The sequence below is a fragment of the Oncorhynchus keta genome, chromosome 21 (genome assembly GCF_023373465.1).
Source record: "Oncorhynchus keta strain PuntledgeMale-10-30-2019 chromosome 21, Oket_V2, whole genome shotgun sequence".
Classification (NCBI taxonomy): Eukaryota; Metazoa; Chordata; class Actinopteri; order Salmoniformes; family Salmonidae; genus Oncorhynchus; species Oncorhynchus keta.
In genome coordinates, this window is record NC_068441.1 from 2455770 (window position 1) to 2472762 (window position 16993).

At 42.5% G+C, this 16993-nt stretch overlaps 1 protein-coding gene across 5 annotated transcripts in view; it reads right to left on the reverse strand.

The window, feature by feature from the left end:
- Positions 1–227: 227 nt before the first annotated feature.
- The window catches only part of LOC118399931 (rho guanine nucleotide exchange factor 3-like), a 139501-nt gene continuing 122735 nt past the window's right edge, over positions 228–16993 (reverse strand). For all 5 annotated transcript variants that reach the window (XM_035796159.2, XM_035796161.2, XM_035796163.2 and 2 more), the window contains 7 exons: positions 11240–11302; positions 10376–10472; positions 10111–10187; positions 6186–6443; positions 5898–6068; positions 2613–2799; positions 228–2422 (listed from right to left, as the gene is read on the reverse strand). In XM_035796159.2, the coding sequence (XP_035652052.1) occupies positions 2025–2422; positions 2613–2799; positions 5898–6068; positions 6186–6443; positions 10111–10187; positions 10376–10472; positions 11240–11302 (1251 nt within the window). In that variant the 3' untranslated portion in view covers positions 228–2024. The remainder of the gene's footprint in view (positions 2423–2612; positions 2800–5897; positions 6069–6185; positions 6444–10110; positions 10188–10375; positions 10473–11239; positions 11303–16993) is intronic.

Below are 16993 nucleotides of genomic sequence, written 5' to 3' on the forward strand. Positions count from 1 at the left end.
GAACATGACGCCCCACACGTAAACTTTCACAAGATCATAATTACCTGACACACGCAGTTTTGGCAACGAAAGTCAGTTCAACACAGAGCACCCAGGTCAGAGTACAAATACATAAACAAGTGACTACTTCTTTTAAACAATAAAGGTCTCCGCTTCGCTTTTTACAGGAGCGACCAGTAAGTCACTTTGTGGGTGATAAACGTGACCATTAAACACACCAACAATAATTAAATTCAATACTGGCTTTAATCCAAAATGTATCTTTAAGACATTGACTCTTAACACCATGGAAAATCCTGCTTCCTCCAGGATGGGTTCTTTACTTGCTGTAAAATGTTAAGTTTCCCACTTCTTACCGAATCTAGTAGAGATCGACTACGTCTAACTGCTCAACTATGGAATCTGTTGAAGTCTTTCTACATAATTTGTAAATTCATGTAATAATTTAATGTTGTGTTTACTTCAGACTAATTTACTTTATAGAGATTTAAATAAACACAATCGATTATGAAATGAATCAAACCCCACCAACAGCTCTCCCCTCTGAGTGACATGTGTTTATACTAGGTTACACAACCAAGAGGCCGTATATGGGGCCTGTTCTAGAATTGCCAGTTCCAGACTTATGGAACACCATAGCTTTCAATTCTGGCCAAGATGTGGGAAGATTCTGAGGTGAACACCTTTAACCTCTTTTACAGCGTCGCGGTAACCTGTCCTTAACGAACCCCCCTGCAACCCCATGTCAAGTACTACAATAATAACATATTGATTGTCTTTGAAAACATTCTGCTGGTCATTTTGACTGGGTATTGCAAACACTATGTTCTCTAGATTCTTACATCAACACACACACACACACACACACACACACACACACAAAATATAAAACGCAACATGCAAGAATTAACGATTTTACTGAGATACAGTACATAAGGAAATCCGTCAATTGATATATTCATTAGGCCCTAATCTATGGATTTCACATGACTGGGCATAGGCCCAGCCACTGAGAACAGGTTTTTCCCCCACAAATGGTGTTTATTACAGACTAAAATATTCCTGTTTCATCAGCTGGTCTGCTGGCTTGTCTCAGATGATCCCGCAGGTGAAGAAGCCTGATATGGAGGTCCTGAGCTGGCGTGGTTGCACATGGTCTGCGGTTGTGAGGCCGGTTGGACGTACTGCCGAATTCTCTAAAAACAACATTGGAGGCGGCCTATGGTAGAGAAGTTGACATTTTATTATCTGGCAACAGCTCTGGTGGACATTCCTGAAGCCGGCATGCCAATTGTACACTCCTTCAACTTGTGACATTGTGTTGTGTGACAAAACTGCACATTTTAGAGTGGCCTTTTATTGTCCCCAGCACAAGGTGCACCTGTGTAATGGCCATGCTGTTTAATTAGCTTCTTGATATGCCACACCTGTCAGGTGGATGGATTACCTTTGCAAAGAAGAAATGCTCACTAACAGGGATGTGAACAAATTTGTGCGTATGGAACATTAAAATGTTGCGTTTATATTTTAGAGAATATCATCAGTGTATTCTCTTAGCTCTGGGAGGCCACAGTAGTACTGCAGTGGGATAACGTGTGATGGCAGTGTCTCTAGAGGCCCAGAGTCGGATCAGGAGAGACAACAAAAATACAGTCCTGTGGTCCCAGTCATGTCTGCCTTCCCTCGTCTCCAGGTAGACATCTACAGTAGACCTGACAGTCACAGCTAAGATACATGGTTGTCACTGCTACAGACAACACCACAGTCTCATAGAAAAATGAAATGCTCAAGAGAGAATGAGAGTTGTTTTTCTTCCAAGTTCAGCAACAAAGAAAACTAACAAATGAAAAAAAGTGGGTAGAATAAAAAAAAGTGCTCCAATTTTCCACAGTGTATTTCTTCCCTCCCGTATATAGGGAGCATTGCCATGTTGCCACCAATACTGCCAAGGTTTAGCCTCTAGCCTCTCTAACCCAGAGAGGCCATGACACCCCGAAGGTCACACTTCTGGTGGCCCGCTACTACTAGAGTCTGTTTGGTCCATCAGGGCAGCCTGTGGGGGAGGCCAAAGCCTCGCTTGTGTCCATGTCCATGCTACAGCCTGGAGAGTCGACAGACGAGTCACTGTCGCAATGGTCCATGCTTTTTGGCTGGGGGGCCAGTGGTCCTGAGAGGGGAGGTGTTGTAGGGCTCAGAGGGCCGTGGGGGCTGAGTAGGCTTGGAGGGGGCTCTGGGTCACTGATACTGGTTTCCACCCCGACAGGAATCCCCAACCCCACAACCCCCATGGCCGACTCAGCAGCTCCTTTGGCCTGTCGAATGCAGTTGAGCCACTGCTGTTTGTTGAAGGCATCGCTGGCTTGGAAGGAGTGGGAGTGGAGCTGGCTACTGCTATGAAACGACACTCTGAAGAAGTTCTTGGCTGAGGAGAGGAGAGATGAGGTTAGACAGGGGAAATTCGATACAAGCAGATTGCAAGTTAATTGACCACAGCATTAATAGACCAGGGGTGCCCAGCGGCAACAGTCCTTCTCCGCTGGTGAGGAACCAAAGAGATCCTAGAATTTATATTAAAAATGTTCTACATGTAAGTCTATGGCGTAAACACTTACTCCTCTCGTTGTTGCTGAAGGCTCCTCTGATGGAGCCTCCCAGGCGTATCACCCCGTCCTGCAGGTCCTCCCACTGCAGCTCTCTGACGGGGATGGGCTGGCGGTACAGCTGGTAGTACAGCTGCTCATTGTGGGCGATGGCTCTAGTGATGACCAGCACGTCCTGGAACAGGAACACATGCAGCTTCTGGAGAACGAGGGGAGCGGAGGGTGTTAGGGTATAGTGTTTTTGCCTAATTTAAAACATATATTTATCAAGGTTTCTCATGGAGGTACAAAACAATTAACTGCATTGGAAATAATGTAATTGGACCAAACAGATAGATACATACATACTTTGACAGGGCTTTGACTGTAATGGGTTAAAGTCTGGCTACATTTTCTGGTTCCTGCCTCATGTCAGCATCGGTTTGGACATGAATCTGTAGCCAATATGCATATCACCTATAATTTAACATTTTTATTTACGTACATGAAAAATAGATTTGAATATTGTGCAAATGTTGGCCTCTTCTGATCGAAGTCATTGATATTGTGATGACATTTTCATATATATTTCTTGTCCATTCAGACAGCTTAAATCTATATTCTTGTCAGAGATATATATATATCTACACACACACACACACACACACACTGCTGGAAAAAATAAAGGGAACACTAAAATAACACATCCTAGATCTGAATGAATGAAATATTCTTATTAAATATTTTTTTCTTTACATAGTTGAATGTGCTGACAACAAAAATCACAAATTATCAATGGAAATCAAATTCATCAACCCATGGAGGTCTGGATTTGGAGTCACACTCAAAATTAAAGTGGAAAACCACACTACAGGCTGATCCAACTTTGATGTAATGTCCTTAAAACAAGTAAAAATGAGGCTCAGTAGTGTGTGTGGCCTCCACGTGCCTGTATGACCTCCCTACAACGCTTGAGTATGCTCCTGATGAGGTGGCGGATGGTCTCCTGAGGGACCTCCTCCCAGACCTGGACAAAAGCATCCGCCAACTCCTGGACAGTCTGTGGTGCAACGTGGCGTTGGTGGATGGAGCGAGACATGATGTCCCAGATGTGCTCAATTGGATTCAGGTCTGGGGAACGGGCGGGCCAGTCCATAGCATCAATGCCTTCCTCTTGCAGGAACTGCTGACACACTCCAGCCACATGAGGTCTAGCATTGTCTTGCATAAGGAGGAACCCAGGGCCAACCACACCAGCATATGGTCTCACAAGGGGTCTGAGGATCTCATCTCGGTACCTAATGGCAGTCAGGCTACCGCTGGCGAGCACATGGAGGGCTGTGCGGCCCCCCAAAGAAATGCCACCCCACACCATGACTGACCCACCGCCAAGCCGGTCATGCTAGAGGATGTAGCAGGCAGCAGAACGTTCTCCATGGCGTCTCCAGACTCTGTCACGTCTGTCACATGTGCTCAGTGTGAACCTGCTTTCATCTGTGAAGAGCACAGGGCGCCAGTGGCGAATTTTCCAATCTTGGTGTTCTCTAGCAAATGCCAAACGTCCTGCACGGTGTTGGACTGTAAGCACAATCCCCACCTGTGGACGTCGGGCCCTCATACCACCCTCATGGAGTCTGTTTCTGACCGTTTGAGTAGACACATGCACATTTGTGGCCTCCTGGAGGTCATTTTGCAGGGCTCTGGCAATGCTCCTCCTGCTCATCCTTGCACAAAGGCGGAGGTAGCGGTCCTGCTGCTGGGTTGTTGGCCTCCTCCACGTCTCCTGATGTACTAGACTGTCTTCTGGTAGCGCCTCCATGCTCTGGACACTACGCTGACAGACACAGCAAACCTTCTTGCCACAGCTCGCATTGATGTGCCATCCTGGATGGGCTGCACTACCTGAGCCACTTGTGGGTTGTAGACTCCGTCTCATGCTACCACTAGAGTGAAAGCACCGCCAGCATTCAAAAGTGACCAAAACATCAGCCAGGAAGCATAGGAACTGAGAAGTGGTCTGTGGTCCCCACCTGCAGAACCACTCTTTTATTGGGGTGTCTTGCTATTTGCCTATAATTTCCACCTGTTGTCTATTCCATTTGCACAACAGCATGTGAAATGTATTGTCAATCAGTGTTGCTTCCTAAGTGGACAGTTTGATTTCACAGAAGTGTGATTGACTTGGAGTTACATTGTGTTGTTTAAGTGTTCCCTTTATTTTTTGGGGGCAGTGTATATCAACTGTTCTATACTCCTCAGACTAGAAAATAGTTAACACCAGTGTGGAAGGTATTTTACTTTAAATACACTCCAGTTGCCGTGCTGTATTTCATACACAAGTCTCAGAGATACAGTCAGGTCCAACATTTTCGGCGCCCTTGATAAAGTTTTAAAAAAGACAGCCTTTTTCTAAAAGTATTTACTTATTATTTTGTCACATACACTGGATAGGTGCAGTGAAATGTGTTGTTTTACAGAGTCAGTCATAGTTGTAAAGGCGCCTCTGGAGCAAATTAGGGTTAAGTGCCTTGCTCAAGAGCACATCAGATTCTTCACCTTGACAGCTCGGGTATTCGAACCTGGAACATTTCGGATCCGGGCGCAACGCTCTAACCGCTAGGCTACCTGCCACCCTCTTTGAGCTTGGAGAACACATTGGGAGGGATCTTAGACCATTCCTCCATACAGAATCTTTCCAGATCCTTAACGTCCATCATCTGCACTTATGGACTGCCCTGCATTTAAAATGGATTTCAAATAGTATTTGAACCCAGGTCAGGACGCCTCCCCCTCTACTCGGTTGTTATCTCAGTAGGAAAGATGACCCAGCGAGTGCCTAGAGGTGAACCTACTCTCTCAGAGCTGACTCCTGACCTCCAGTAGACCGATTGATATGTGGTGAGAGAGGTGCTTTAAGGGTCATGGTCAAAGGGTTTACTCGTACCATCACGGGTCTGTGTGGATTCAGAGGCTATTCATATATCTAAATGGCAGTAAGGTAAATCTATTAGAGGAAGACACTGCCCCCGCTCTTTAAAAAAAACACCTCACCATTGACTTTACTCATGTCAGAGGACATACGCCACTGTCCTGTCAGTAAGCATTTTAATTGACTGTCAGTGGATATTACAGTGCAGTGTTATAGTACTGTTACTGCTTTTCGTGAGTGACACTGAAAAGTAAATGGACAGAGACACTCCCAGCGTCCATGTTATTATTCAGGCAAAATGTCCATCCTATCCTTTTGTGTCCCTCCCTACCCTATCCCACTGCCACTCCAAAGTGTTGTGTCATTATGATCGACAGTGCACTACTCACAGCACCCCTGTTGTTCTTCAGTTCCCCGTGACAGCTGAGGATGCGGGAGCTGTCAATGAGTAGGTCTCTCTGGCTGCCCTCTAGGTAGAGGAGACGTTCCTTGTAGAAACGACACTCTGACTCGCCCGTCTGGGTGTTGATCTCTGCCACGATGCTCTGGATCATGTTGATCTGGAGAGAGGGAGAGATGGGGGAGGGGGGGTTGTGAGTGAGAATGTGTGCGTTTGTGTGGGGGTGTCAGTGTGTTTGCGGATATGTGGGTCTCTCAATCTCTCCCCCTCTACTCACTGCCTCATCCAGGTACTGTCGGTCTGGATGGTCGTTCGGCGTGTGTTTGAGGATCTCCCTGAGCAGCAGGGGGTATTTGACTAGCCGGCTCCTGGGTATATCCAGGAAGTTCCACAGGTCCAGCTTCCTGCTGAAGGGCGACTCCAGGCAGCGCTGCAGGAAGTCGTGCACCCGGTGGTCCTGCTTCTTATGGTCCAGCAGAGCCTTGGCTGCCACCTGATTACTGCAGTATGAGTTGTAGGAGTCTAGACAGGGAAGCTGGAGAGGAGATAAGTGCACAGTAGCTCTTATTTATTGTGCACATGTTTCAGAGATGTTAGGCCTCCATACGTTCCTGGTCTAGCTCTGTGTAGCATTCCCGTATGACCAACGACTCTTTATATATTGAGAAGAATACAAGAATGGAGTACCAGTGTGCTGGAGTTTTTGTCAAACTGCTCTTCCATATACCTGGACGACATCACATTGAAAGCTTTATTAATGTACTGTAACTGGGCATGTGCAGCCAGCGCACAGCAGATGAACAGAAGTACAGAGATAGGGAGGGAGGGGCTAAGTGAGTGGGTGTGGGGACATTCTTTGTACCACTCATACTATTTCGAACATATGGCTTAGTAAAAATGTATGCAGTAAGCAACAAATATCAACATACTATGCTCACCCTTACTGAAAATGTGTCATCTAATGCGGAATTGCGCTGTTTCCCCATTGGTTAATTTTATTAGCACCTCCCCTTATCTGAAGAGGCGGCAGGTATCCTTGGGGTTAGAGGCGAGCCAGCAGCCGGAGTTGCCAGTTCGAATCCCAGGTCCGACAGCAAAAATCTGTCGGTAAGCGAGCTGGCAACCGGATGGTTGCTGCATCAAATCCTACATGCCATTGCCTGCCATTGTGCCCTTGAGCAAGGCACTAACCCCCCCCCCCCACCCCCCACACAACAACAGGCACCCAGTGTGGCAGCCCTCCACACCTCTTCAAAAACCTGTATATGCATGTCTGTCTTTCAGGAAGGGGGTTTGACATTGTGTGCAATTGACCAATAAAGTGATCGTAATCTAAATTATCAGACGATTATCAGCTGTTGTCAAACACACGCGTGTCAAACTCATTTCTCTTCAATCAATAGTGTGCAGAGAATTCAAATAGATGAAAAGCCAAAATAGCATTTCAAGCATAAAGAACTTTCTACATTTCACATACTATAAAAATGTTCTATTTTTGAATTCACAATCAGCCAGTTCTGAGAACAAGGACATTAGGGAGGGGGAGCAGGTCGTCCCGCCGCCACTGAATGCATTTAATACAAACTACAGTAGGTGAAGTATGTCCAGTCAAAACCATCACTCAACTAATACTGAACACACTCATACAAAGCTAAGGGGAGAGGCCTGATGAGAAACATAACATAGGCCCTGACATCGATCATGCTCTTTCAAGTAAATAATCAGAGAAGCTTTCTTGGTATCATCTATTATAGAGCCAAGAGTTTGACCAGGATTTTTTTTTTTTTTTTACTGTGAGCCAGAGGCTCTTTCTCAATGAATCTTTCTTTGATTCCTCAAATAATCTCTCCACCTCCTTTTTAAACTGCTTTGGAGAAGGGAAGGACATTGGACCTCCTCTAATACAGTCGGAGGCAAGAAGAACTCTTAAAATAGTACTTATATTTCTATTGCTTCATTCTGTGCAGTGTATTGGGAGGTGATGTCGATGGGAGAGGGGTTGATGGGTGCATGTTCACATTCGTACATCCACATGACTAACCCGGGGGCAGCACTAGCCTCACAACCCTTTTTCATAGGAACACCACTAACAATCACCTCGTTCTTCGTGGAGAAAAAAAAAAGGCTTAGGATGATCATTTAATCTTTGAAGGTCATTTTCATGGTGGATTGATCTGAAGTTCTAGCATGAGGAACTATAGGACAGAGAACTTAATTTGTTTCACTTTTCATTGTTTAAAAAGTGACCAATAGATGCTTTGGAGATGAAGTGGAATTTGGAAATCTTTACTCTATTACGCAACCACATCTTTCCGTTGGGGAGCAGAGTTCAGAGGAGAAGGGCAAGTAAACCCCTGAGAAGCAGGGAAGCAGAGGAGGCTCTCCGTATCCTTGTCAGGCATACATTGTTCCCCATAACTACCTAGTGTAAACAGGAAGTAGGGATTAAGCGAAGGCGGGATGGAGAGGAGCCGCTCAGCATCAATACACTAAGAGCCTTGGACACACTAACACACTTCACAGCACTGCAGAACTAACCTGATTCCAGCTCTTTGCTAAGGTGTCCAGCTAAAGTGTCACTGCACACATTCTGAGGCAGTTATCATGACATGTTACCTAAGAGCCTTGTTTTAACCTCCCCACAGGGTAACCAAACTCCACACCAGTAGGAGATTTCTCTGGGTGTTGCAACAACGGCTACTGTGGGTGTGTGAACCCCAGATGTCAACTTACCGAGCTTGGAGTGCACACACACACTACACAGAGCTCTGATCACACGCACACACACACTACACAGAGCTCTGATCACACACACACACACACACACACACACACACACACACACACACACACACACACACACACACACACACACACACACACACACACACACACACACACACACACACACACACACACACACACACAGGGCCAATAATACACATGATGACTCTGTTTTCATAAGCTAGCTATGCTACGAAAAACAAACATCTCAGGCTGCCTCATGAACTAGCTGTTTTGAGGGTTCTCGATGGCTGAATCCATCCTCAAAAAAGTATTGAGTAAATTGATGCTGTTGAAGTGAAGTGACACAAAACCACTTAGTTTGCCAGTGAAACAAGGACAAATCTAGCTCCCTCTCTCCCCACAGGCCAGTTCAGTTTACTGTTTTTGATTTGCCACAAATACCACCCCTTAAATATGTCCACATTTTGTTCTGTTAGTCTGTATTTAAAATGGATTAAATTTAGATTTGTTTTTCCACTGTCCTTCACACAATACCCCATAACGTCAAAGTGGAATTATATTTTAAGAATTCTTTACAAATGAAAAGCTGTAACGTCTTGAATCAATAAGTATTCAACCCCTTTGTTATGGCAAGCCAAAATAAGTTCAGCAGTAAAAATGTGCTTAATAGGTCACATAATAAGTTGCATGGATACAATAATGAGTACCACGTTTCATTTTCAAGCATGGTGATGGCTGCATAATGTTATGGGTATGCTTGTCATTGGCAAGGACTAGACATGGAACACTGGTATGTTTAATCATGTTTACATACTGTTTTACCCATTTCATATGTATACTGAACAAAACTATAAAAATGCAACATGTAAAGTGTTGGTCCCATTTGTCATCAGCTGAAATAAAAGATCCCATACGTTTTGTGCTTATGGAAAATTGTGTGCACAAATATGTTTACATCCCTTTTAATGAGCATTTATCCTTTTCCAAGATAATCCATCCACGAGACAGGTGTGGCTTATCAACAAGCTGATTAAAACGACATGTTCATTACACAGGTGTACCTTGTGTTGGGGACAATAAAAGGCCACTCTAAAATGTGCAGTTGTGTCACAACACTATGCCACAGATTCAATTCAACTATGCCACAGAGTGTGCAATTGGCATGCTGACTGCAGGAATTTCCACCAGAGCTTTTGCCAGATAATTTAATGTTTATTTCTCCACCATAACTCACCTCCAACATTGTTTTAGAAAATGTGTCAGTATGTCTAACTTGTTTACTGTTAGATATTCCCACCTCAGGCATGTGTAGTATGAACATACAACTGATTGCAAAGTATAATCAGTATTGGAAACTGTAATATAATCAAGTTGATCCATCAGTTTTTCCTGTTTAGGTCACATGGTCAGGAAAACCCTCATCCCCTACATATGATCAGAACGGATGGTCTTACCCAGTCCACTAGGATGTGTCCCACATGTTCTGTGGAGCCGTCTGGTTTCCTGGCCTCTCGCAGTCGACTCAGCAGATCTGAATAGTGAGTAGAAGGAGCGGTCTCAACCTCTGTCTAATGGTTCATTTGGGTGTTAGTGTGTGTGTGTGTGTGTGTGTGTGTGTATATGACTGTGTGTGTTGACTTCTGTGTTTGTGTGAGCAACTGTGTTTCTTTGCAATTGCCTGTTCTTGTGGTTCGGTCCATTGTAAGCATTCATTCTCACCTTCATGCAGCGGAATGAGAGATTCCAGGGTTCCGAAGATCTGGTTGAGCTCATGTTCTGTCATGATGGACAGTTTCAGCATTGGGTCATGGTACGCCTACAAGGTACAGAGAAAGTAGAATGTTAAGTTGGAGTCACAGCAATGCAACCCAACACTACTTTTCTCACTTGTTACATTAAAACAAGTTTTAGAAGCACTAAAACCTGAATCAAGTGTGAGCCCTGAAGATGAAAAACCCTTGGTATTTTTCAAATGTAGACATCCATGTCATAAGCTACGAATAAACAAGTGTTTGATACGCTACTTGATCATAGCTCAGACATAATATAAAACAACACATCCAATATTAGTGAAAAAAAAAAAAACTTTATCCCCTTGACAAAATACACAAAAAAAAATACAGACGTCAAATGGGGCTGGCAGGTAGCCTAGTGGTTAGAGCGTTGGACTAGTAACCGAAAGGTTGCAAGATTGAATCCCCGAGCTGACAAGGTAAAAATCTGTCGTTCTGCCCCTGAACAAGGCAGTTAACCCACTGTTCCTAGGCCGTCATTGAAAATAAGAATTTGTTCTTAACTGACTTGCCTAGTTAAATAAAGGTTAAATAAAAATGGGACATCTCCATCAGATATAAAATACATTTTCCCAACAGTATTAGACTTATAAATAGACCAAACATCTGTTGGCATATTGTTGTACATCTACTGTAATGGTCAAAAACACACACACACACACACGATCTCAAGTGTGTGATTGTCGGAGCGCAGGAGAAACTGGAGCCTGGCTGATCAGCAGGGTAGAATAACTCAGCTGTGACACTCAACAAAAAGGGAAATTATCTTTATTGGAAAAGCAGATTGTACCTTCTTGGCCAGCTTCAGATCCTCAACGAGATCCTTCTCCCCTCGAGAAAGCTCAAAGATCGCCTGCAAAACACACAGAGAAAGACAGAAGATAGACAAAGAGAGAACGGTGAAACAAGGGTCTCCACGTAGACAAACATCTCAGTGAGAAACAACAATTCATGCATCACCTTCAAAAGATTGCATGTTTTATTTTTTAAATATTTTTCTAGAAAAAGGAGTCGATATGAAGTATGCGCGTTTCACAACAGTGACAGACTAATCTAAAGCGCTAAACGTGTCGCCGCTCTAAAGCCACAAGACTTCTGTTGCACAGAAGAAAACACAGGACCCCCACTGACCCCTCAATACTTCCCAATGCACAGATGGATTATTTTCTAAAACACCCTATTCCATTTTCACGGTCCTTTGTGTGGCCTGAGAGGTGGAGTCCCAGTTTGAGTGGAAGGTGGTGGGGCATGTTGTTTCAGACAGGCCTGACTAATTTGAACTGTGAAAACTGAATTATATAGCATTTGATCCTCTAGTCGAGAGTCTCCCCTCTGACTATGCTCTGCCCTGGTAGAGTGGTGAACCAGGCACAGAATCAATGGAGCCCTTTCACACACACAAAAAAAAAAAATAATAATAATAATATTAATATATATATATATATTATTTTTTTTATTTTTTTTTGTGTGTGTGTTTTCTCTTCAATTTATGCTTTGGCCACATACGAGTATAGGATGAGTCGACAATTTATTTGGGTACGAGTTAACCTCACTTTAAAAAAAAGTTAGTATTCTGTTTCCACTGGACAGTTACTGTAAAGAGGAGCAGCAGGAGTGGGTGAATATATATATCAAACTTGTATCTCAAACAGACCATTTAAAACATTGCTTCCCATTACCTCAGAGGATGATTTTGGTATGTTATTAGGATCCCCATTAGCTGTTGCAAAAGTAGCAGCTACTCTTCCTGAGGTCCACACAAAACATGACATAATACAGAACATTAATAGACAAGAACAGCTCAAGGACACAACTACATTAATAAACGTTCAAAAAAGGCACACGTAGCCTACGTATCAATACCAATAGAAACAAAATATCTAGGTCAAATAGGCATTGTGCCGTGAGGTGTTGCTTTATCTGTTTTTGAAACCAGGTTTGCTGTTCATTTGAGCAATTTGAGATGGAACGGAGTTCCATGAAATAATGGCACTATATAACTGTATACCTTCTTGAAATTGTTCTGGATTTGGGGACTGTGAAAAGACCCCTGGTGGCATGTCTAGTGCAGTCAGTGTGTGTCAGCTCTGTGCATGTTGACTATGCAAACAATTTGGGATTTTCAACACATTGTTTCTTATAAAAAGAAGTGATGCAGCCAGTCTCTCCTCAAGTCTTAGCCAAGAGAGACGGGCATGAATACTATTTATATCAGCCCTGTGATTACAATGAAGAGCAAGACGTGCCGCTCTGTTCTGGGCCAGCTGCAACTTAACCAGGTATTTCCTTGCAGCACTCGACCACACGACTGGACAATAATCAAGATAAGACAAAACTAGAGCCTGTAGGACTTGCTTTTTGGAGTGTGGTGTTAAAGCAGAGCATCTCTTCATTAGGGACAGACCTTTTCCCATCTTTACAACCATTGACAAGTACATTAGAGTGTCTAGTTTGAGAAACAGACACCTCACAAGTCCTCAACTATCAACTTAAATAGTACCACGCAAAACAGTGAAGAAGCGACTCCATAATGCTGGCCTTCTAGGCAGAGTTCCTCTGTCCAGTGTCTGTGCTCTTTTGCCCATCTTAATCTTTTATTAACCAGTCAGATATAGCTTTTTCTTTGCAACTCTGCCTAGAAGGCCAGCATCCCAGAGTCTCCTGTTGACGTTGAGACTGGTGTTTTGTGGGCACTATTTAATGAATCTGCCAGTTGAGGACTTGTGAGGCGTCTGTTTCTCAAACTAGACACTAATGTACTTGTCCTCTTGCTCTTTCTATTCTGGTTAGGGCCAGTTTGCGCTGTTCTGTGAAGGGAGTAGTACACAGCGTTGTACGAGGTCTTCAGTTTCTTGGCAATTTCTCACATGGAATAGCCTTCATTTCTCAGAACAAGAATAAACTGACGAGTTTCAGAAGAAGGTTGTTTCTTTCTGGCCATTTTGAGCATGTTATCGAACCCACAAATGCTGATGCTCCAGATACTCAAATAGAAGTTTAATTGCTTCTTTAAATCAGTACAACAATTTTCAGCTGTGCTAACGTAATTCCTAAAGGGTTTTCTAATGATCACGTAGCTAATCCAAGTTTATCATTTTAAATGGCTAACACAATGTGCCAATTGGAACACAGGAGTGATGGTTGCTGATAATGGGCCTCTGTACGCCTATGTAGATATTCCATTTAAAAATATTTTAAAAAATCAGCAGTTTCAAACTACAATAGTCATTTACAACATTAACAATGTCTACGCTGTATTTCTAATCAATTTGATGTCATTTTAAATGGACAACATTTGTTTTTCTTTCAAAAACAAGGACATTTCCAAGTGACCCCAAACTTTGCACCTCGTCAATGTCACTCGGCCATCGCTCATCCATATATTTATATTGTGGTCCTTCTGTAGCTCAGTTGGTAGAGCATGGTGCTTGTAACGCCAGGGTAGTGGGTTCGATTCCCGGGACCACCCATAGGTAGAATGTATGCACACATGACTGACTGTAAGTCGCTTTGGATAAAAGCGTCTGCTAAATGGCATATATTATTATTATTATTATTATTATTATTATATGTACATTCTTATTCCATCCCTTTACTTAGATGTGTGTGTTAGGTAGATGTGGAATTGTTAGATATTACTGCACTGTCAGAACTAGAAGCACAAGCATTTCGCTACACTCACATTAAATCACATGATTTCTCAAACTGCAGTAAGTCAGCCAGTCAGATGAGCAGCCAGACTTATTAGCCACTCCTTTTGACCCATCTCTTTCAGACATACAGTTTTTCAAAATCTCATCAATCCATTGAGCCTTAACAGTTCTAACAGTCAGTTTATCAACGATTGGAAGAAGCAATTACATAAATTAATCAAGTGCAGCATCTGGATACTTCTCATTAACTTCTCTAGGGTAGGGGGCAGCATTGGGAATTTTGGATGAAAAGCATGCCCAAATTAAACTGCCTGCTACTCAGCCATAAAAGCTAGAATATGCATGTAATTAGTAGATTTGGATAGAAAACTCAGAAGTTTCTAAAACTCAGGCAAAAACCTGAGAAAAAAAATCCAACCAGGAAGTGGGAAATCTGAGGTTTGTAGTTGTTCAACTCTTGCCCTATCAAATATACCGTGTCTATGGGGTCATGTTGCACTTCCTAAGGCTTCCACTAGATGTCAGTCTTTAGAACCTTGTTTGATGCTTCTACTGTGATGTGGGGACGAATGAGAGGGGAATGAGTCAGAGGTCTGCCAGCAGCCACGAGCTCAGTCTCGCTCGTTCACGTGATTGCATTTCTGAAGACAAAGGAATTCTCCGGTTGGAACATTATTGAAGATTTACATTAAAAACATCCTAAAGATTGATTCTATACATCATTTGACATGTTTCTACGGACTGTAATGCTACTTTTGGACTTTGTCTGCTCGTGCGTCATGAAGTTGGATTACTGGACTGAATGTGCTAACAAGGAGGAATTTGGACATAAATGATGGACATTATCGAACAAAACAAACATTTATTGTGGAACTGGGATTCATGGGAGTGGATTCTGATGAAGATCAAAGGCAAGTGAATATTTATAATGCTATTTCTGACTAATGTTGACTCTGTATAGCTTGATTTGTCGTCCGAGTGCCATACTCAGATTATTGCATGGTGTGCTTTTTCCATAAAGTTTTTTGGAAATCTGACACAGCAGTTGCATAAAGGAGAAGTTAATCTAAAATTCCATGTATAACACTTGATTCTTTTAGCAACGTTTATTATGAGTATTTCTGTAAATTGATGTGGCTCTCTGCAAAATCACCGGATGTTTTGGAACTACTGAACATAACGCGCTAATGTAAACTCAGATTGTTAGATATAAATATGAACTTTACCGAACATACAGGTATTTTGTAACATGAAGTCCTATGAGTGTCATCAGATGAAGATCAAAGGTTAGTGATTCATTTTATCTATATTTCAGATTTTTGTGACTCCTCTCTTTGGCTGGAAAAATGGCTGTGTCTCTCTGACTTGGCTCTGACCTAATATAGTCGTTTGGTTTGCTTTCGTCGTAAAGCCTTTTTGAAATCAGACACTGTGGCTGGATTTACAACAAGTGTATCTTTAAAATGGTGTCAAATACATATATGTTTGATAAATTTTAATTATGGGATTTCTGTTTTGGCGCCCTGCAGTTTCACTGGATATTGACAGGTGGGACGCTACCGTCCCACGTACCCTAGAGAGGTTCATCACATCATACCAACAAATATTTTTAACATCATCCACATAAGAGGCCTAGCTAAATCTTTTGTAAGATCTCTTATATACTATTTTAGGTTCAGCTTTTGATACTTTGGCTTTCCTGGATATAGCCGTAATATTGTGATCACTGCATCCAATCAGTACAGATACAGCTTTAGAACAAAGTTCTACAGTATTAGTAAAAATGTGATCGATACATGTGCATGATCTTGTAGTTTTTATTAACACCCTGGTAGGTTGACTAATAACATGAACCAGATTACAGCCATTGGTTACAGTGAGAAGCTTCCTCTTGGGTGGGCAGCTTGATGAAAACAAGTCTATTCAGGTCCCCAAGAAAATAGACCTCTGTTTACATCACATACACTATCAAGAATTTCACACATATTATTTAGTTACTGACTGTTAGCACTTGGTGCCCTGTAACACCCCAAAATAAAAGGGTGTGGATGTACCACAACACTTCTCTAAGCCTTACAGGGATATGGCTCTGAATATATACATTAACACCTCCCCCATAGGCATTTCTGTCTCTTCTATAGATGTTATATCCATGTATTGCTACTGCTGTATAATAAAATGAATTATCTAAGTGAGAGTCTCAGAAATGTCTAATATACAGTTGCAAGAAAAAGTATCTGTATTTCTACATAAAATTGTCAATTTTATCTGATCTTCCTCTTAAGACACAATAGACAAACATTGAGCTTAAACAAATAACACATAAATGATTGTATTTTTCTTGTTTATATTGAGTACATAATTTAAACATTCACAGTGTAGGTTGGAAAAAGTATATGAACCCCTTGGCTTATGACTACTACAAAAGCTAATTGGAGTCAGGACTCAGCTAACCTGGAGTCCAACCAATGAGACAAGATTGGAGACGTTGGTTAGAGCTGCCCTGCAAAATAAAAAACACTCACAAAATCTGAGTTTGGTATTCACATGAAGCATTGCCTGATGTGAAACATTCATTGAACAAAATATATCTCAGAAGACCTAAGATTAAGAATAGTTGACTTGCAGAACGCTGGAAAGGGTTACAAAAGTATCTCTAAAAGCCTTGACGTTCATCAGTCCATGGTAAGACAAATTGTCTATAAATTGATAAAGTTCAGCACTGTTGCTACTCTCCCTAGGAGTGGCCATCCTGCAAAGATGACTGCAAGAGCACAGTGCAGAATGCTCACGGAGGTTAAGAAGAATCCTAGTGTCGGCTAAAGACTTAAAGAAATCTCTGGAACATGCTAACATCTCTGACGAGTCTACGATACGGAAAACGCTAAACA